This window comes from Phascolarctos cinereus, unplaced genomic scaffold (genome assembly GCF_003287225.1).
Source record: "Phascolarctos cinereus isolate Bilbo 61053 unplaced genomic scaffold, phaCin_HiC Scaffold_4;HRSCAF=312, whole genome shotgun sequence".
Classification (NCBI taxonomy): Eukaryota; Metazoa; Chordata; class Mammalia; order Diprotodontia; family Phascolarctidae; genus Phascolarctos; species Phascolarctos cinereus.
In genome coordinates, this window is record NW_027555847.1 from 261,801,798 (window position 1) to 261,823,845 (window position 22,048).

The 22,048-nt window shown below is 36.6% G+C and overlaps 1 protein-coding gene across 1 annotated transcript in view; it reads left to right on the forward strand.

Moving 5' to 3' along the window:
• The first annotated feature begins 201 nt into the window (after positions 1-201).
• Positions 202-22,048, forward strand: part of PRPSAP2 (phosphoribosyl pyrophosphate synthetase associated protein 2) — a 71,191-nt gene continuing 49,344 nt past the window's right edge. The window contains exons 1-4 of the mRNA XM_021004595.2: positions 202-410; positions 20,151-20,268; positions 20,461-20,612; positions 21,012-21,064. Of these exons, the coding sequence (XP_020860254.1) occupies positions 20,494-20,612; positions 21,012-21,064 (172 nt within the window). The 5' untranslated portion in view covers positions 202-410; positions 20,151-20,268; positions 20,461-20,493. The remainder of the gene's footprint in view (positions 411-20,150; positions 20,269-20,460; positions 20,613-21,011; positions 21,065-22,048) is intronic.

Consider the following 22,048-nt stretch of genomic DNA (forward strand, 5'->3'; position numbering starts at 1 on the left):
CACGTGCTCTCCTAGTTCCCCTTCCAAGTTCCCCGTCCTCCTCCGAACCTCTCCTCTTCCCCTTCCCCAGTACCCTTGTCGCTCCCTCCCTGCCCCGCCCCCACCAGCCTCGGGTGGGCCTCGCGACTGCCTCGCGCGGGCAGTGGGGGCGGGGTCCCTTCGCTCCCCGCCCCCTCGCGCCCTGGCCCCGCCCCCGTGTCTCCCGGAGCTGAGCCGGCGTCGCTCACGCACACAGAGCCGCCATTTTGCTGTTGGAGTCGCCAACCGGGGACCCGGTGCTTTCTCTTTCTAGTGGCGGCGGCTCCAGGGACGACCGGCAGCGGCAGCTGCTGGCAGCGGGGCCGGCTCGGGGCGCGGCGGGAGGCTCGGCTCAGCGGAGGCAGCGCGGGGAGAAGCGGCCGGGCGGACAGGTGATGGCCGGGGACCGGGACAGGTGCGGGGACGGGGCGCTCCCTCCCCAGCCGTGACTGACCCCCCCCATCTCCCCGGGCGGGGCTGGGCCCGGCAGAGGCCGCTCTGGGCTCTGCGTCCACTGGGAGCTGGAGCTAAGGCGAGGAAGGGCGCGGGGGTGCTCGCTGACCAGGGAGGATGGAGGGGATGTTGCTTTACTAGGGAAGGAGAGAGGCGGCGATCCTCCCAGTTCCTAGAGAACGTGGGTCTGGGTCCCCAAGGTAGGGATGCTCCACCCCCTGGATCTCCTAGAATAGTCATTGCTAGTATTTGTGTGGCTCATTCAGCACTTTCCCTGGGGGCTGGGTGATGGGAGGGGTTTCTTGCTCCTGGGCACGCACACCACCCCCCACCCACCATGCTCTAGGGACTGTAGATACACCATTCTCTTGGAATTGAGGCTGATTTCCTCAGAAGATAAACTCTGGGAGAGCAAGGAACTTGACTCAGTTTTGTATGCCCAGGCCCTGCTAGCACAGAGGCGCCTCTTAGTAAGTACTTATTGATTGATTAGAAGGTTCTAGATCTGGGGATTTACATCCCTTTGGCAGTTTCGTGAAGACTATAGATCCCCTTCTCCAAATAATGATTTTAAGTGCATAAAATAAGATAGTATTGCAAAGGCTCTTTAAGGTTTGCAAAACACTTGATACAAGTTATCTCATTTGATCCTCACAACCACCCGGGGAGGTAGGTGCTGTTACTATCCTTATTTTTACAGTTGAGGACGCTCATTTGCCTTAACTAGAGTCACACAGCTAGTTACTATCTGAGGCCAAATTTGAAGTCAGGTCTTTCTGACTTCAAGTCCAGTGCTGTATGGACTGGGCTACGTAGCTGTTTTGAAACCAGTTATATTGAAGTAGTTAGTAAAAGATATTTTAAAAAATAATTCACAGGACCCCAGGTTCTAGGTAATACCTTGGCAGTGTGAAGTCTTGAAAGATGCTCCCTGAGCCCTGATTTACCATTTCACCCTTGTTGCTTCTCTCCAGTCTTGTTTTTAGGTTTGCATTTGGACCCCAGTATCTTTCTAAATAGGGCCCCTAGGTGGTGCAGTGCATAAAATGGCCTGGAGTCAGCAAGACTCCCTCCGTCTCCCTCAGTTCAAATTTGCACTCAGACTTTTACTGGTTGTGTGCCTCTGGGCAAGTCACTTAACCCAGTTTTCTGCAGTTTACTCATTTCCTAAAATGACCTGAAGAAAGTGTCTTTGCCAAGAAAGTCCCAGATAGGATCCAGCATGATTGAACACTGATTTCTAGGTGTCTTCAGGGTATTCAGAGTATTAGTGACCTACTTAAAATTTCTGTCTTGTGGGCGCCTTGAGTGAAAACTTCTTGAGGGAACTGTCCATGAAATGTGAGGCATGGGGAAAATGATAAGATGTTGATATATGAACCAGACTGTCTTCATTTACTATTGACATGTACTGTAATTTATTTTTTGTTAGTTTAGCCCTGGGCTCTCCATTAGTGCTCAGAAGCATTGTCAGTTGAACTGAATAATAGACCTTTTTCAGTTAGTGAATCAACTAGGGGAGGCAAGGACTAAAAACAAACAAAAAATAGTTCGCTTTTAATTCTAGAGCCTTACCAGCAGTGGCTTTTATGTTTACTTGGAGAAAGGTGCTTTTATTTCCTCTTAACACTCTTCCCTTGCATCATTTGGATGAGATTCATAATAATAGTTGTTAGGGCCAAAGAATTCACCAAATAGCCAGTTTGCTGGGAGTGAGCTGCTCTGTACTTAACTAGGCAGATACTTAGACAGCATTCATAATCTGTTACCTGGAGCTTTTCCAAGGTAAAAACTGCCATAGACGGTTCTTCAATGACATAACTTGAGAATGTGATTGGAATAGGACTTTGTGGAAGAAGTTTTATAATAATGATAACAAAGTTAATGATCATGTATTTTTAGCAAACAAATACTTTAGAAAGCTATTGCAAACAAATACTTTACAAAGCTATTGTAAAGTACAACTCTTTTCTGCATTAAAGAATTATATGACCTGTATGTTCACACAGTAAACACTGCAACTATAATTCAAACCCAATTCAGGTCTAGCCTTTTTTCCACAATGCTTTGCTGTTTGTTTTGAGTCTAGAAATTCTTTACTGACAAACTACTTTAACATGATTTTATTTGGTTTTTATATTGTAGTTAGAAAATTTAGTAAGTACCTGTTTACTGTGTTCCAGGTACTATGTTAGGCTCCAGAGATAAGAGATTAAAAAAATAAGAAATCATTTCTTACTGCAAGGAATTTACGTTGTATCAGGGAGACATTACACATATAAGTAAATACAAAATATGTACAAACAAAAAAGAAAGTAATTTGAAGGGATACTAAAAGCTGAAGATCAGGAAAAGCCTAGTGGAAGTTGGCACTTGAGCTGAGCATTGATAGGACCTAGGGTTATTTTCCTCCTTTTTTCTTGATGCCTTTTTTTTTATATCACATGCATTTCAGAATATGAAGCTTCTACCTTGAGACACATTTCTTTTAAATTAAATTTTTATTTTTGTTATGAAGCTAGTAAACATAAGCAAAGGTGAACATTGCAATATGCAAAGAACAAAAAAGAGGGTTATATGTGAAATTGAACTTTTGTTTTCTATATTTTTTTATAGTATGTACAACTTTTGGGGGGCAAGTAATTCAAATTTAACATTGTGATTCCCATGCTGCTCTGCTTGTTGGTGCCTCTTCTAAGTGAACTTCTGTTTACTTTTTTTTTTAATGATTCATTGATGCTCCATCTTTTCTTCCTCTGTCACTCCCCGAAAAATTCCTTCCCCCTCTCCTGGAAAATAAAAACCTTCACATTATAACATAAGTATCATTCAAAATAAATGCACACATTAACTGTGTCTGAAAGTGAAACTCTCTCCAATCCATTTCGCCCCTGCCAAAAATGACTCATCTTTCTTTGGGAGTAGTAACTGGTCATTTTGTTGACTGTAGTTCTTAGGTCTTTCATTTATTTTGTTTTATAAAGTTGTACTTCTTATATGAATTGGTTTCTTGCTCTTTAGCCATCCCTTATAATGTAGATTTAAAAAGAAAGATGACAAAGCGGTTTAGCAAAATTAACCGATATATTGACAGTGTATGACAGACAGTTTATGTAATATTTCACACCCCTATGGCTCTCCTCATTTCCAGGAAAGGGAGTCACATTTTCTCAGTTCTTTTCCAAGATAAAGCTTGGTTATTATCATTAAATAGTGTTTAATTTTGTTTTATTATTCTTCCGATTTACATTATTATAGTCTTGTGTAGTTTTCCTGGTTCTGCTTCACTCTGCATCAGTTTGTGTCTTTCCAGGCTTCTCTGAGTTCTTAGTATACATTGATTCTTTTGACCCAGTAGTATTACTTTACATCTTTGTATCTCAGTTTGTTTAGCTGTTTTCTAATTGATAGTCAGATGCTTTGTTTCTAGCACTTTGCTACCACAAAAAGTGACATAGCCTTTGGGAACCAAGAATTAAGAATCCAACTGATTATTTTTATACGTGAGTGAGTTTTCTGTCATTGACCTTTGGGTATATGCCTAGCAGTGGTATCCCTGAGTTAGAGGATATGGTCATTTCAGTGACTTTTTTTTTTTTGGTGAGGCAGTCAAGGTTAAGTGACTTCCCCAGAGTCACACAGCTAATAAGTGTCAAGTGTCTGAGGCCGTATTTGAACTCAGGTCCTCCTGACTCCAAAGCCGGAGCTCTATCCACTGCACCACCTAACTGTCCCAGTAGTGACCTTTTGAAAAATTTAATTCATAATTACTTTCAGAATGGTTGGGCCAATTCACAGTTCCACCAACAGTATATGAGTACCTTGTGAGCTGGGGATCCTAAGATGTGGAGCTGAAGTGTGGAGAGAGTGCATTCTAGACATGGCAGAAAGGAGATAGAATATTGTATATGAGGTAGGTAGGCTAGTTTGATTGGAACAGACGGTGAAAGAGTGTAATACATAACAATCCTGGAATAGTAGAGTGTAGCAAGATTATGAAACCTTTAAATGCTTAGCAGAGGAATTTGTATTTTAGTCTAAAAGTAGTAAGGAAACCACTGAAACTTTCTGAGCAGAGTGAGTGATAGAGTTAAGACTTGTGCTTTAGGAATTTTACTGGCAACTCTCTGTGTGGAGGATGGATTGGAGAAGCAGGAGATAATGTAGGGAAATCAGTCAGGAAGCTATTGCAGTGGTCCAGCTTAGGGATGATGAGGATCTGAGCTACTGGTGCATGTGTGAGTATAATGGGAAACAGAATACAATGGGGAAAAAGATGTTGGATTTGGTATCTGAGGACCTGGGTTCACATTTCAGCTCTGACCCTTACTGTCTGTGTGACCTTGAGCAAGTAACTTAGCCTCTTTGGGTCTCAGTTTCTTCATTTGTAAAATGAGAGGGTAGGATTAAATGACATGTCCTTCCAGATCTAAGCCATAACCAAGGATAGTAGTACCCACTACAGAAATAGACATGTAGTTTGCAGGGTAAGCAGTTAAGGTTGGGAGGGGCAACTGAGTTCTTTTTTGGATGTGTTACATGTTGAATTTGAAATGCCTATGGGACAACTCAGTTTGAAAATTTCAGAAGGCAATTTGATATGGAAGTGGATCTCAGGGAGACGGTCTGTGTAGTGATGGATATATATAGGTAAGTCTTTTGAAGAGAGATAATGAACCCAAAAGAACAATTGAGATTACCAAAAAGGTATATAGAGAGAAGAGAAATGACCTCTAGACAGAATCTTGGGGTACAACCATTGTTAGATGGTGGAATATGGGTGTTGATTCAGAAGAAGAAATGAAGAACTAAGCAGCTAGAAAGGTAGGAGTACCAAGCCTGAGTGCAATCATGAAAATGCAGAGAAGAGAGGATATCTAGGAGAAGGATGATTAACAGTTTTAAATGCTTCTGTCAAGAAGGATGAAGATAGAGAAAAGGCTGTTGAATTCGGCAGTTATTGGTTTGTAGAGAGCAGTTTCATCTGAGTGATCAGGTCAGAAGTCTGATTGAAAGAGATTGGAAGTAGGAACTAAATGAAGTCAAAGTCAATAGCTTTTTGAGTAGTTTATGAAAGGGAGGAAAGGTAAGGCAATAGTTTGAGGGGGGTGGTACGATCAAAAAGAGGCTTTTCTGAGGGTGGGGGAAATAAATGTAATTGAGGGAGAGAGCATAGCTTTAAGAGAAAATTGGGGGTGGGGACAGGAGGTAGGTAATCCACTGAAGAGATAGGAGGGGATCAAAAGTACAAGTTGAGGGATTGGCCTAGGAGACCAGTTTGGCTGGAACCTAGAGTGTATGGAGGAGAGTAATATTATTTCTCCCCACATTCTCCCATATCCTACCAGTTGTCTATTCTGCATCCAAGGCATCTCTCATATTTCTCTCAATTCACATAATCTCTGGTCCTCGCCACTTCTGTTCTCGACTTCTTGTCTGTTCACTTGGTGTAGTGAAAAGAGCACTGGCTCTGGAGTCAATAGGACTTGAGTTCAAATCCCACTTTTGGGATGGTTACAGACCTGGGAGATTTGAAAGAATGGTAGTGCCTTTGACAGAAATAAGGAAATTTAAGGAGCAGCTAGGTGGCACAGTGGATAGAGTACCGGCCCTGAAGTCAGGAGGACCCAAGTTCAAATTCGGCCTCAAACCAAACACTTGACACATACTAGCTGTGTGACCTTGGCCAAGTCACTTAACCCTGATTGCCTCACTTAAAAAAAAAAAAGAAAAGTGGGGGCAGCTAGGTGGCACAGTGGATAGAGCCTTGGCCCTGAAGTCAGGAGGACCTGAGTTCAAATCTGGTATTAGACCAGATACTTGACACTTACTAGCTGTATGACCCTGGGCAAGTCACTTAACCCCAATTGCCAAAAAAAAAAAAGAAAAGAAATAAGGAAGTTTAGAAGACTGTGGGTTTAGGGGGAAAGATAATAAGTTCTGTTTTGGACATATTGAGTTTGAGATGTCTCTGGGATATCCAGTTTGAAATGTCCAGTAGGATATCGATGAAGAGGAATTGAAGCTCCTGGGGAGACTGGGCATGGATATATATAGATCAGTGAGTCATCTACATTGAGAGGATAATTAAACCTGGGAGTTGATGAGGTTACCAAGAGTGATTATTGGGAGAGAAGAGGACCCAGGACAGGGAGAATAGAAGAGGATGTGTACAGAAGAGGGCCCAGGACAGAGAGAATAGAAGAGGACGTTTACAGAGCCTTCAGTTATATCCATAATTGGGATTAGGCAATCAATAAGAATTTATTTTTTTTTTGTTTTTGTTTTTGGCTAGGCAGTGGGGTTAAGTGACTTGCCCAGGGTCACACAACTAGTAAGTGTTTTGTGTCTGAGGCCGGATTTGAACTCAGGTCCTCCTGAATCCAGGGCTGATGCTCTTTCCACTCTGCCACCTGGCTGCCTCTTGACAAGAATTTATTAAGGGCGTACTATGTACCTGGCATAGGGGGAATACAAAGAAGGGCAAAAGACAGTCTCTAATTGCAAGGAGCTCACAGTCTAATGGGTCCAGCTCACAGCATGCAAACAACTGTGTACAAACAATATCTATAAAGGATAAATTGGAGATAATCAAGAGAGGGAATGCACTAACATTAAGGTGAATTGGGAAAAGCTTCTTGTAGAAAATGAGATTTTAGCTGAGACTTAAAAGAATCCAAGTAAAGTAGGAAGCAGAGATAAAGAGGAAGAGAATTCTAGGCATGGGGGTGGGGTAGCGGGTAGCCAGTGAAAATCTAGAGTAAGGAGGTAGAGTGTTAGGTGTGAGGAATAGCATAGAGGACAGTGTCATTGGATTATAGAATATGTGGAAGGGAATAAGGTATAAGGTAATTGGAAATGTGAATCAAGGGGGTCAAGTTATGAAGGGCTTTAAAAGCTAACCAGAGTATTTTATATTTGATTCTGGAGATAATAGGAGACCACTAGAGTTAATTAAATTGGTGGGTTGACCATCAGAGGGTGCTTTAGGAAAGATCGGTTTGACAGCTGTACTGGAGTGGGGAAAAATTTAAGAAAGGGAGTCTAACAAACTGGCTATTGCAATAGTCCAAGTGTGAGGTTAAGAGGTCTTAGACCTTCTCTGCTAGAGCAGAGAAGGAAGCATATAGGTGAAATGTTTGAAGGTACAATAGGATAAAGGGGCAAGATTGTGTAATGATCCTAGTGATCCTATCTACAAAGAGAGCAATGTCACAAAAACCCAGAGAAAGTAGTCAGCAAGTGACAAATACAGAAAGGTCAAGAAATGAGGACTGAGAAAAGACCATCAGACTTGACAAATGGATCACTGGTAACTTTGTAGAAAGCAGTTTCAGGTTGAGTAAAGTAAGGAGCCAGAGATTACACAGAGTTTAGAAGAGAGGAAATTAAAGCAATATGTATAGAAATCTTTTTCTAGCAGTTTGGCTGAGAAAGGGAGGAAATATATAGGATGATAACTTGAAGGGATTGTAGTGAGTTTTTTAAGATGAAGGTGTGTTTTTAGGCAGTAGGTAAGGAATCAGTAGATATGGTCTATTAAAGAGAAACAGGATGATTGACGATCGATAGGTTTACCCTATCTGAGAAGATAGGAGAGAATGGGATCGAAGGGCCTTGGTTAGGAGAAAAGTCACCTCTTTGTCAGAGTGGAGTAAAGGAAGAAAGATAGAAGATTTTGTCAAGGGATTTGAGAAGAGGATGATAGCATTCACTGGAAAATGGGCCCTATTTTTCTATTTGCTTGTCTACTTTTCAGTTGCCTTGTGATCATTTTTTCCCCACTACGTTTGCATGAGTGTTCCCCAGGGATCTGTCCTAAGTCAAGTCACGGTCACTTTATTAAGTACTTGCTATATGCCAGGCTAAGCACTGCGGATACAAAGGCAAAAAACAGTCCCTGCTGTCAAAGAGCTCATATTCCAGTGGAGGAGATATGTGCAAACAAGATCCATGTAGGATAAATTGAAAATAATGAACAAGGGGAAGGAGCTAGCATTAAAGGAGATCAGGAAAGGCTTCTTCTAGAAGGTGGGATTTTAGGTGGAACTTGAAGGAAGCCAGGAGACTCCTTCCTCTCCTCCTTTGTCCCAAAGGAAGAGAAAATCCGGGCATGGGGAACAACCATTAAAAATGGCCAGATTCAGGAGATGGAGTGCCCTGTTTGAGGAACAGCAAGGATACTGATGTTACTGGGATAATTAGGTGTTAAGAAAATTGAAAAGGTGAAAAGGGCAAGGTTGTGATGGGCTTTAAAAGCTTTCTAAAATACCATTTCTGTTCACCCTCCACAGTGTCCCTGAGTGCTGTGCCCCATACTGGTTGCTGCCACTCCCCAGGGCTTTTAAGGGGCATTGAAAATCCCACCGTGTATCTGAGGCTTTCTGAGCCCCTTGGGGTTTTCTCAGGGAGGCTCTCTGTTCTTTCTGCTTCTGAACACAGCTGAAGTAGGTGTGTGGGAGTTGGGTGGTCTTGCTTCCCAGGCAGCCATCTTGGCTTTAGTCTCTATTGATCATGCTTTCAACAGTTCTTAATATTTTCAAAATTGTTTTCCTGAACATTATTGTAGTCATTGTGTGAAATTTTCCAACTTGCTTTTGGTCACTTCACTGTCTCAGTGATATTCTTTTATTGAATCACTTGTACCTCCTGTAGTTACAGGAGTGGTCCTCCACTCAAAAAAAGTTCTCCTTTGTAAGAAGTATGGTAAAGCAAAGCAAATCCACACATTGACCTTTTCTGAAAATGTATGTCTCATTCTGCCTCCATTCATGATTCGTCTTCGTTTTCTGGAACTCTGGTTGGTCATTGCATTGATCGTAGTTCTTGAATCTTTCATGTTGTTGTCCTATCTGTGTTATAGTCATTGTATAACTTGTTCTACTGATTCTATTCACTTCACACTGCATGAGCTCATACAAATTCTATCAGATTTTTCTGATTCTACTCCTTTAACCACTTTTTAAAATAATATGCCCTTAAGGTTATATACCATAATTTATTCAGCCATTCTGCAGTTTATCATGGCAGCTCTTTTAGTTTCTAGGGGTTTACCCAAAAAAAAGTGCTGAATAATTGTTGTATTTCCTTTCCTTCTGTCTTGGATTTCCTTGGGGTATATACGTAGTGTGCACAGTTGAATGACTTTTCAGGTAGAGTTCCACATTGTCTTCCAGAATACCTTTACCAGTTCACTGCCGCAATGGTGGATTATTCTGTCTTTATTACTTTAGGCCCTTCAACAATTATCATTTTCCTTTTTTGTCATTCTTCTGAATCTAAAGGTTATGGGTAGAACCTCAGCTGTTCTAATTTGCATTTCTCTTATGAGAAATTTGGAACATTTTTTCATGTAGTTGTTAATAGTTAAACTTTAAACTTCTTTGAGAGCTGCTTGTTCATATCCTTTTATATGTTTATATAATGTGGAAAATGGGTCTTGTTATATATTTGAATCATTCCTTACATATCTCGAATATCAGGTTTGTATTAAAGAAATTAGCCGCAAACATTTTTTCCCCACTTAACTGTTTTACTTCTGACACGGTTTTATGAAAACATAAAAATGAAATTTTAACATTTCCAATAATATGTGTTTCCAAATTAAAGGAAATTATCATACTTTTGCACGAAAGGTTTAAGAGACATTTTGGAAAGACTGAAAACTCATTTTCCTGAGTTCAAATCTAGCCTCAAATGCTTGTTAGCTGTGTGACCCTGGGCAAGTGACTTAACCCTGTCTGTCTTACTTTGCTCATATGTGAGATGAGCTGGAGAAGGAAATGGCAAACTACTCCAGTATTTTTGCCAAGAAATCCCCAGATGGGGTCCTGAAGAGTCAAACATGCCTGAAAATGACTGAACAACAAAAACACATTTTAAAATATATTTAAGACAAAATGTGAAGTAATTTAGCTTCCTGAAATCAAACTTTAGTACTAATGACCCTGTTGCTAACTCATCCTGGATTCAGGCTTTTAAAATTAATCTGTTTAACCCTTTTCCCATACCTTCTATATTTGTGTGACAGTATAACTAATTGTAAGTGGACAGTAGGCAACAGAATTTAACATAAAGTAACCCTTTTATTTAGCTTTCTGTATAATGGATGAATATTCACTAAGTAATATTTTTATATTTGAATAGTGCCTTATTGTTCATAGAGTGCTTCTAAAAATATTATACTCCTTTAATCCTTAATACTAGCTCTGCAAGCTAGATCATGGGTGTATTGGTCTGATTTTATAGAAAGGGAAAAGTTACATGACCATTCTGATAAATAAGTAGAAGAGCCAGAAATGGAACTCAGGTGTTTTCTGACCTCTAATCATATTGTGTTTTTTGCATTTTACCGCAGAAATCCCTGGTGATTTGGTATTTTATTCTGTTGTAAGGGGTTGGAATTCATCAGAAGATGTTTGTTGTATGAGTACTATGTTAGCGATCTTTTCATATACAGAGAGTAGTAGAACAATTTATAAACAGTTGTATTTTTATTTATTCAGTCAGCAAGAATTTATTTGGTGTTTATTATATGAAGATACAAAAACAAACAAAAAAAATTCCTGGCCTCAAATTGTTTATATCCTGTTGGGAGAAATAATATAAACATAGATACAAACCATATACAAAGTAAAAGTATAGTATTTGGTGGTGGTTGGAAGTAGTGGCATCTAGAGAAGTCATTGATAAACCTCCTGTTGAAAGTATTTTATGGCTAAACAAAATTCAGTTAGAAATAATAACAATAACATTCTTTTTAAGAAGGTATATTCAGGTGCTAGGGGAACTCTTAAACCTTTGTTTCTGAGTGCAAACCCATTTCTTGTTCTCAACACATACTTCCATCCATGTTGTTAGCTTTATTTAAATACTATTCTTTGTTCTTATCATTTTTTTTTTGGTGAAGCAGTCAGGGTTAAGTGACTTGCCCAGTGTCACGTAGCTAGTGAGTGCCAAGTGTCTTAGGCCAGATTTGAAGTCAGGTCATCCTGACTCCAAGGCCAGAGCTCTTTCACTGTGCCACCTACCTGCCCCTCTTATCATATTTTCAAGTAGAACTCTTCTCACCTTCTCTGTGCTAATTTTCTTTATGATAGGCATCCTCTTTTTTTTAAAAAAAATTTTTATTGATGTCTTTTTTTATATCATCATAGTTTACCCCAGTATCCTTCCTCTTTCCCTTCTTAGAGGGCTATAATATTTTTAAAGACAAAAAGAAAAAAGAGGGAAAAATCAGCACAACTCATCAGTATGTTGAAAAAATCCAAACACATGTCTAATAATGTGCAACGCCTGTGAGTCTCCCACCTCTCTAAAGGGGCATTTGGGGGCATTTTATATCTCTTCTTTCAGACTATACTTACCCTCTATAATTTCGCTATATTTACTTTTTATTTTAGATGGTTTTTTTTTCCATTTCCATTGTTTTTTATCGTGTATATTGTTCTCTTGGCTCTCCTTAACTTCACTTTGCATTAGTTCATGTAGATCTTTCCATGCTTCTTTGTTTTCATCACATTCATCACTTCTTACAGCCTCCCCTTCTTAATTCTAAGGAAGCAGAAGTCACACAGTCATGGACAAACTTTTAATATAAATCAGGTATTATACATTAAGGTTTGAGAGAAAATGAATTCTCCACTTGAAGGAGATTCCTTACTGAATCAGGAATGTGTATTTCCATAAATTCTGCTTGTCCTACTTAACAAGGGTATGCTTTCTCTTATCAGCAAATTCACTGAGATCTCTTGATTTTATTCTCCATGCTTTCCCTTAAACAAGCATTGATCATTTTTTTAAAATATAAATCAGAGTTTTGGATAAATTGAAAAAGCTTATTAGATGTTTCAAAATGGGACCTGTAGAAAATTAGGCATTGCGCTGATTCAGTAAATTTTGGGTGTTTCCTATGTGCCAGATACTATGGCAGCATAAATAGTGCCTATTTAGGAAGTTTTACATTCCAGGAAAGGGTGAGTACCTTCTATCAACTGTAAAGTAATTTAAGTCTTTTTACCATTCTCACCAAAGCAGGTTTCATTTCTGAGGTTTTGGTTCAGTTTGTCTAGAATTTAAGCACCTCCTGTATGTGAATTACAATAGGTCTTGGAAATAAGAGATCAAAAACTATTTCTTTCCTCAAGGAGTTTGCAATTTGAAAGACTTTGTAGTCTCAGTCAGCTCTGCTTCTTACTAGGTGTGTGGCCCTATGACAGTCACTTCATCTCTGGGGGAGAATTCCTCTTTTTTAAAATAAAAGAATTAAATTAGATAATATTCATGATCCCTTCTGAGATCCCTAAATACTGTCATAAGATTTTGCAGCAAAGTAAATAACAGTGAGAGCAATTCTTTTGGTGACTTTTTTGCTACCACAGCTAGGCAAAATAGACAATTTAGAATAAAGAATAAAATTTAATTTAGCAGAATTATCCATTCATTTTAGAATAGCAGTGGTGAGGGTTATGTACAAAGGCAATATTAAAAATAAACGCATTATTAAATGAGGGAGGAAGCAACCACAGTGTTGCTAAAAGTACCTTTTGTCATTTTAGTAGATATATATATATATATATTTATGCTAATTAATGTTGTTCATCACACTGCAGAGTGCATGAATCCAGGGTCCTGAATACTTTTTGTGACATTCCTCCTTCTGTTTCCCATTGAACATGATCAGTTCATTCTGAATCAGAATGGGAACACTTTCAGGCTAATTAAACTGATTGAAGCCTGAAAGTTCAGGATAGTTGACAATTTTCATGTCTCCAGAATGTTTCTACTTTATTATATAACATTAATAAATTATAGAACAGTCATAGATGATTATGCAAAAATATACATTTTCCCCAATAAGTTAGTAATACAATCTTTTCTTTGTTTTGAATAATTATTAATTAGAAAGTACTATATAATTTTGTTTTCAGGGCACTGGAAACATGCTTTTCTTTGTGAATCAGCACAGATACCACAGTTATGTTTTCAACATTACAAATATCTTGTTACAAATGGAAACTGTCTTGAATTTTTAAGAGTAAAATTAAGTGGGCATAATTAAATAATTATTAAACATATATATTATTTATATAATCATAATAATTATATGTATTTACATATAATATATAATTATATAATATATGATATATATATTTATAATCAAAGGGAATCATTCAATGTAAAAGCAAAAGGGAACACTAGACAATTCATCTGAAAAAAAAAGATAGGGGGTTACAGTGGAGTTCTAGGTCAGTATATATCAACAATGTGATATGGTGGCCAAAAAACTACTTTGATCATAAACTTTAAGAGAGGCAGGTGGGCACATCATCCAAGTCTAAGGAGAGAGTTTTACTCTTGGTCAGATAATATCTAAAGTTTGATTTTGGTAGACAAAACCCTAGGAGCCAGAGAGGTAAGAACAGCCTTGTAGCTTTTCAGGCGACCTATCACTAAGCTAGTTAATACTTTGAAAAAAGTTTTATTTGAAACCTTTTCAAAATAATCCCTCCTGGCCATAGACACTCCACTTTTCAAAGTAACCTAACTCTAAATTACAGACCTATTGAGTCTGTTAGACATTTGATCAAAATTCTCAGCTTTATTAAACACATTTTTATTGATATCTTGTTTTTATATGGCCTAAATTTTCTGCTGTGTGCCTCCCCGTGCCTTTCCCAGAGAGCTATCCCATGTGTTTTTTAAAGAATAAAAGAAAAAAAGGAAGAAAAATTAGCAGAAGTAATCAATATATTGAAAAAAAGTGGACGGATATATATGTAATACTGTATATTAGTAGACTCTGGAAAGGATTGGACAGATATGTCTTCTGATACCCCTTTTTGGGGGCAGAGAGAAGGCTATGCTTATTCTTTAATTTGGCAACATTCCCTTTTTAGTGTTTTATATTTCTTCCTATTACATTGTGTATGTTGTGTTCTAGGCTCTGCTTAGTTTACTGTGTATCAGTTCATAAAAGCCTTTCTGGGGTTCTCTGTGTTCGTCATTCATTTCTTATAGCATAGTAATATTTGATTATGTTCATGTTACCACACTTTGTTTAGCTCTTCCCCAAATGATGGCCATATGTTTTGTTTCCAGTTCTTTACTACCACAAAAAAAAGTCTGCATATATTTGGTGCCTTTTTTAAAAATTTTATTTTATTTTATTTTATCAGTGACCTCTTTGTCATGCCTGTTGTTGTTGAGTTGTTTTTCAGTCCTGTCCAACTGTTTGTTGACCCCATTTGGGGTTTTCTTGGGAAAGATACTGGAGTGGTTTGCCATTTCTTTCTCCAGCTCATTTTACAGATGAAGAAACTGAAGCAAATAGGGTTAAGTGATTTTTGCAGAGTCACGCAGCTAGTAAATGTCTGAGGCCAGACTTAAACTCAGGAAGATGAGTCTTCCTAGCTCCAGGGCCAGCCCTTTATCCACTGAGCCACCTAGCTGCCCTTGTTGTGCCTAGCTTCTATTGATCATCATTATACTGCTGTTATAGTATACAGTATTCTCCTGATTCTGCCCACTTAACTTTATATCAGTTTATATAAGTCTTTCCAGGTTCTTCTGGAACCATTCTGCTTGTCATTTCTTTTCTTTTTAAAAATTTATTTATTTTTAGTTTTCAGCATTCACTTCCATAAGCTTTTGAGTTTTAAATTTTCTTCCCCTTCCTCCCCACCTTACTCCCCAAGACAGTATGCAGTCTGATATAGGTTGATACATTCCTATTAAACATTTTCACATTAGTCATGTTGTAAAAAAGAATTAGAACCGATAGGAGGAACCACAAGAAAGAAGAAATAAAACAAAACAGAAGGGGGGAAAAAGTTGCTCCTCATTTCTTATACCACAATAGTATTCCATCGCTATCATTTGCCACAACTTGTTCAGCCTTTCCCTAACTGATGGGTATCTCCTCAGTTTCCTTTTTTTTGCCAGCACAAAAAGAGCTGCTGTAAATACTTTTGTGCATATAGGTCTTTTTGTTTTTTCTTAAATCTCTCTGGGATAGAGACCTATTAGTAGTTGTTGCTGGTTCAAAGAGTATGCATGTTTTTATAGCCCTTGGGGCATAGTTCTAAATTCCTCTGGGAATGGTTGACCAGTTCACAACTCCACCAACAATGCAGTAGTGCTCAAAATTTCCATATCCAGCATTTGTCCTTTTCTGTATCCTTAGCCTTTCTGATAGGTGTGAGTTGGTACCTCAGAGTTGTTTTAATTTGCATTTCTCTAATCAGTAGTGATTTAGATCATTGATAGATCTGATTTATTCTTCTAAAAACTACCAGTTCCTATCCTTTGACCATTTATAGATTGGGGAATGACTCTTGTTTTTATAAATTTGGCTTGGTTCCCTATGTATTTGAGAAATGAGGCCTTTATAAGAGAAATTTGTTATAGAATTTCCCTCCAGTTTCCTCTAATTTTGGCTGCTTTAGTTTTGTTAGTACAAAACCTTTTTAACTTCATGTAATCAAAATTATCCATTTTGCTTTTCATGATCCCTTTTTTTCTTGTTTGTTCACAAGCTCTTCCCTCTTCCATTAATCTGACAGATAAATTTTTCTGTTCTCCTTTCCCCTAATTTACTTCTTAAGTCACCCTTTATGTCTAAATCATGTACCATATTGACCTTATCTTGGTACATGGGGTGGGATATTGGTGTATGCGTAGTTTTGTTGCTGTGTCCACCTCAAAAGCATTTCTCTTCTGTCTTCTCACTACTTACACAGCCACCACCTTAGTTTAGACTTAACCTCATCCCTCTGCTTGTTTGCTTGTTCTGGTCATGACTTTACTGTTGGCCTCCTTTCAAGTTGTCCCTAGGCTGATCTTGTACAGTTTTGGGGAGTAAGAGTTCATTTATTGGTGTTACTTATTAGACTTCTTGATCATCATTCAGTCTGGGTGAACTTCAGGTTTTTACTGAGTTAGGTATGTGGGAATTGAGCAATCCACCTCCAGTGCAGGCAGCCATGTTGGTTGGAATTCTTTTTCCTGTTTAACATAAAAGGGTGTTGTCAAAAGTCTTTTTTGCATCTGTTGAAATAATGATGTGATTTTTATTGTTTATTATATTAATATATAATATATAAATTATATATTAATATGCTCTTTTATGTCTGTGGTTTTACTAACATTAAACAGATCTTAGATTTCTGCAAGAAGTCCAAACTGGTTTTAGTATTTATACTCTTTCTAATATGTTGTGGCTTCTTTGCTAATATTTTATTCAAACTGTAGATTGTTCTATAATTTTATTTCTCTGCTTAATCCTGTCCCTGGTTTAGGTTTCAGAACCATTTGTCTCATTGAAGTTTGGTAGAAGTTGGAGAAGTTGGGTCTCTTTTTTTCCTTTTTTCCCCCCTGGTATTTATGTAAAATTGGGGCTCTTTGAATGTTTTGGAAATTTACTTGTAAATATATTTGATCCTGGAAAGTTTTTATCCTTTGAGAAATCTTTTATAACTTGTTTAATTATTTTTTCTGAGCTTGCATTATTGAGTGTTTTATTCTGTTAAGGTACATTTTATATATTGTTTATAAATATTCATCCATTTAATTTAAATTATCAACAAAGTAATTTCTAATATTACTTTTATTTCCTCTTTATTGTGGATTTTTAACTTTTTAGATATTGGTAATGTGATTTTCCTCTTTTATTTTTTTCTTTACCAAATTAGGTAATGGTTTATCTATAGAAGACCAGCTCTAGTAATTTACTCAGTAGTTTTTTGTTTTCAATTCTTTCTTTAATTTGATTTTTAGAATTCCCTGTTTTTGTGTTTAGTTGGCATTTTTTTCATATGAAGCTTTTCCTAAATTTTTAGTTGCTTTGGCCATTATTTTTTGTTTTGTTGAATAAAGTTTTTCTCTTTTCTCTTAAGAAATAACTTTAGTTGCATCTCAAAAGTTTGAATCTGTTCTTCATTGTTATTATTTTCTTTATTGAAATTACCTAACATATCTATGATTTGTTCTTGAATTTACCAATTCTTTGGGATTAAATTAGTCTTCATTAAGTTTTTCCTTTCTTCAAATGCCTTTTATTGACCATATTTTAATTTTTATTATTTTATTCTGAATTTAGTGAACACCAAAAAGAGGGAAAAAATAATATTTCTATATAAAATATAGAATATAAAGTTTGTGAAAATCTGGGTCCATTATAAAGCTTCCTTTTTTAAAAAGTCATAATAAATTCAGCTGTCCAATTTGAAATTTCAAAGCTGTCCTCCTTGTTTCCTTCTGAAATTCCTTCACTTCTGTGCATTTAAAAAAATGTTTCATTGATCGTCTTTTTTGTTTTTGTTAGTGACCCTATTGCTAGTGTCTTTGTCTACCTCCTCCGTTGCCACCTCCTCCGTTGCCTCTTCCCAATACAAAAAGAAAAAATGGAATCTTTGTAACAAATAAAGCCTAGGCAAGCAAAACAAATGCACAATTTGCCCTGTTTCCAAAATGTTGGCTTCATTCTGTAACTTTAAGGTTTGCAGAGTCTTTTTTCATAAGGTATCTCATTTGATCCTCACAACAGTCTGATGAAGTGGGTGCTATTATCCCCTTTTTCGGTGGGAGGAAACTGAGGCTGAGAGGGTAATTTGTCCAGGGTCACACAAGCTAATAAATCTGAGTCAGGATTTGAACTTGGGTTTTACTGATTCCATATCTAGCACTCTATACACTATGTTACTTAGCTATCTAGATCAAAGTTCTTAAGTTTTTCAAAGCTGTTTTTCTTTATGTATTGTTGTGTAAATTGTTTTCTAGGTTTGGCTTACTTGATTCTGAATCAGTTCATTTACATTTTCCCAGATTTCTCCAAAAACATCACTTGTTATTTTTGAAGGTGCAATCATATCTCATTACATTAATGTACCATAATTTGTCCATTGTAGTATACTTTTTATTGCATTTGAATATAATTTTTATTGCGTTTTGGTCACTTGTGTATTTATTTAAATATTTTGACTTTTCTGTATTTCGATGAGTTTTTTTATACTTTAGCATATTGTCAGTTTTTGTTAAGTTACCAGTGTGCCCAAGAAGTATGTATATTTTTTTCTTTTTCAATTTAGTAATAGCTAGAGATCTATCATATCTGGCTTTTCCAAAATTCTATTTAGATATTTCCATACTTTTAGGAGGGGAGTAAGAATTGTATAGATCTCAAAATGGCACCTGTAAGATCCCCTACTATTATAGGTTTGGTACCCATTTCCCTGTAATTTGATTAACTTTCTTATTTCGTTTTATCAGTTCTATGCCATGAGAGAGAGTGTGTGTGTCTGTGTGTATTTATATTATCTAATTATCTGTGGAGTTAACATTTAATGTCATTTTCCCTGCATATCTCTTTTAACCATGACTCTTTTTATTCTTACCTTCTCTGAGATCATAACTATCCTCATTTTCCCGAAATCTCAAGAAACATACCAAATTTTGCGTCAAATTTTTGTTTCAAATGTTTGTCTTATAATCCACTCTGCTATCTTCTTTTTTTTATGGGTGAGTTCATCCTGTTCATGTTCACTGTTATAATGGTTAATTGTCTATCTTACTCCATCATAACCTCCTAATTTTTTCTTTCTTTTTGCCTATTCCTTTCCTTCAACCCACACTAGTAATGTATAATTGAAATGATCTGTTTTTATTTCTGTACCCTTCCTTTCTTCACCAAGTTGGGATCTTATCCCCTGATTCTTTATACTTTTTTATTCTTTTAAAAAATCTCTCATTTGTGGTCTACCCTGCAAACTTGAAGTTCATTTTGCTAGTCACTATTCCTTCCACAGCTCTGCTCTCTGTTAAACAGCTCCTTTTCCTTTTACTATCTCTACCTTTTTTATTGTGGTTTCATCTGTTTCAGAGAGAGAGAGAGAGAGAGAGAGAGAGAGAGAGAGAGAGAGAGAGAGTGTGTGTGTGTGTGTGTGTATGTGTGTGTTTTCAGCCTTCCTTTGTCAGGTTTGTCAGGTAATAGTGAGGATTATGAGATGCAGTTCATGAGACACCATTCCTAACAATACTTCCTGCATATTTATATACTCTTTTTAGTATACTGCAATTGTGAAGAAAAACTTAGTTCTTCTAACTTATTTCTCATTTCTTCCTTAGTATATTCTCTCCCTCCTTTTTCTGTGGTCTTCTAAAACAAACAAAATAAAACAAAACCATGCCTAGGCCCTTTTTTTTTGTCTTTATCAATTCAGTCTCTGACCTTTGAAAACAATGACATTCTGAAGATACTGTTTTCTCCCCCATTAGAATGTAAGTATTTAAGTACTTCTTTCCAACTCCTTAAATTTGCCTTTCTAGGGCCATACTGGGTTTTTCAATTAATTAATTAATTAATTTTGAATTATCAACAATCACTTACATAAGCTTCTGAGTTTTAAATTTTTCTCCCCCTTCCTCTCCACCTCTCTCTCCCCAAGACAGTACAGAATCTGATATAGGTAAAACACACACACACACACACACACACACACACACACACACACACACACACACACACACATCATATTGTTAATAAATGGCAGAGATGTTCGATGAGTACTTGTAAATTAAGCGAATAGTATGATAAAATGATGCTATTGATGATTCTCTGTTTATGAATAAGTCAAGTCCACAACCTTGCTTTTGATATTTTCTATTTTCCATTGTTAATCTAGGAAGAATTTCGGTGTTGGAGAATGACAACAATTCCATTCTTTAATTCAAATACTATTCTGCAGGATTTAAATTCTACGTACTGTTCAACTGAGCTTTTCTTTAAGCTCCGCTTTTCTTGTAAGTTTATAATTTATCCTTCAGAGTATTGAGAAATAATAGAATTATTATATTGTAGACATATAATGAATTTGGTAACCCTAAAGTCTTGATGAATTTTCAACTTGGATTAATAATGATCATAATTTGTTATAAGAAAATGAAATATTTCATTATATATAGTAACTCTAAATATATTACATATTTTTCCAGTACTCTAGAAATTGAAAGACCAAGGAGGTTTTGATGTTTTGTGTGGCACCTTCTGAATTAGGAACCATCATGAATGTACCTAAGGGTGGTCTGGTGTTGTTTTCAGCTAATTCTAATTCATCTTGTATGGAACTTTCAAAGAAAATTGCTGAGTGAGTATTAAATATGCTGCTACTACCTGTTCAGTAATAACTTAAACTTAGTGGATAAACTAGCATTAATATTAAGATTCAAATGACTATTAAAGATAAAATTTTTATAGTTGATCTATTTATTGGTGGCATATTTAAATACTGTTGACTTTTAAAACTTCCACATAGTCTAACATTTGGGTAAAATAAGTATTAGGAATTATTTTTTATTTGGAAAGATTCATTTGCCTCATGAAAATTGATTTTATAATTTACATTCCAATATAATTTTAGAAAATTATTTGCTGTTATATTTAACTTTATCAGACTTTCTACTGTTTGATCTTTTATGAATCACTTTTTAATGGTAAGAATGTTGGTTGAGCATATGTTTTTTAACTTTTCCATTCTCTTTTATAGAAGGTTAGGGGTGGAAATGGGCAAAGTTCAGGTTTACCAGGAACCAAACAGAGGTGAGCAACCATGTTATGCTCTTATCCTGTTAATTTCTCTTTAACATAGTTGATTGATTCAAATTCATTTTGGTTTTACCATTGAGTTAATCTCTATATTAACAACTGATTTGAATGTTTTGGCTCAGTTGTCAAGTTATTTCATCAAGATGTGGTGGAAATCTATAAGCATTTGTTAAGTGACTTTCTGTGTTCTTGGCACTATGCTAGGCACTGAAGATACAAAGACAAAAATGAAATGGGCCTCTGCACTCCAAAAACTTAGTTCCATTAGGGTGACATGTGTACATAAGTAAGTGTGTATGATTTTTGTTTTTTAAACCAAACCTACAATTTCATCAGTACAAGTACCTGCTGGTTAGGTACCAATGCAGATTAGCATCTTCTTTGCAATTTACCTTACCAAGTTGCTTAGGGCATCAAGAGGTACTGTATCATAGTGGCACAGCATCTTAGGGAAATTCTTTGAAGGTCCTTGAGGCCAATCTCATTTTGCTGGTGAAGAAACTAAATCACCAAGAAGTTAAGTGACTTGCCTAAGATTTCACAGTTAGTGTTAGTTTAAAAACAACAAATAAAACTAAAAATAAATTAATTTAAAAATTAAAAAAAAAACTAGAACTGAGAATCAAAAAAAACCAAACAACAAAAAGCAAACTGATGGAATTGACCTGTCAGTTTAGTGAAAATGCTTTAATCAACTATGCATTTAGTGAGTTTTAATTGATTATATTATACTTCATCTGTTTTATAACAGTTGTCCCATAGTTATTATGAAAATGTAGTAGTATTTTTTGTAAAATTATAGCAAATTATTGTAAAAATTATTGTAAAATATAGTGGGAAGATTTGGAGTTAAAGGACCTGGAATTTTATTACTTGTGTGACTTAGGGTAAGTCACTTAATTTTTCTGTGCTCTAGCTTCCTTATGTCAAAAATAGGAATTGGACTAGACAATCTCAGAGCTCTAAATAATTTAATTT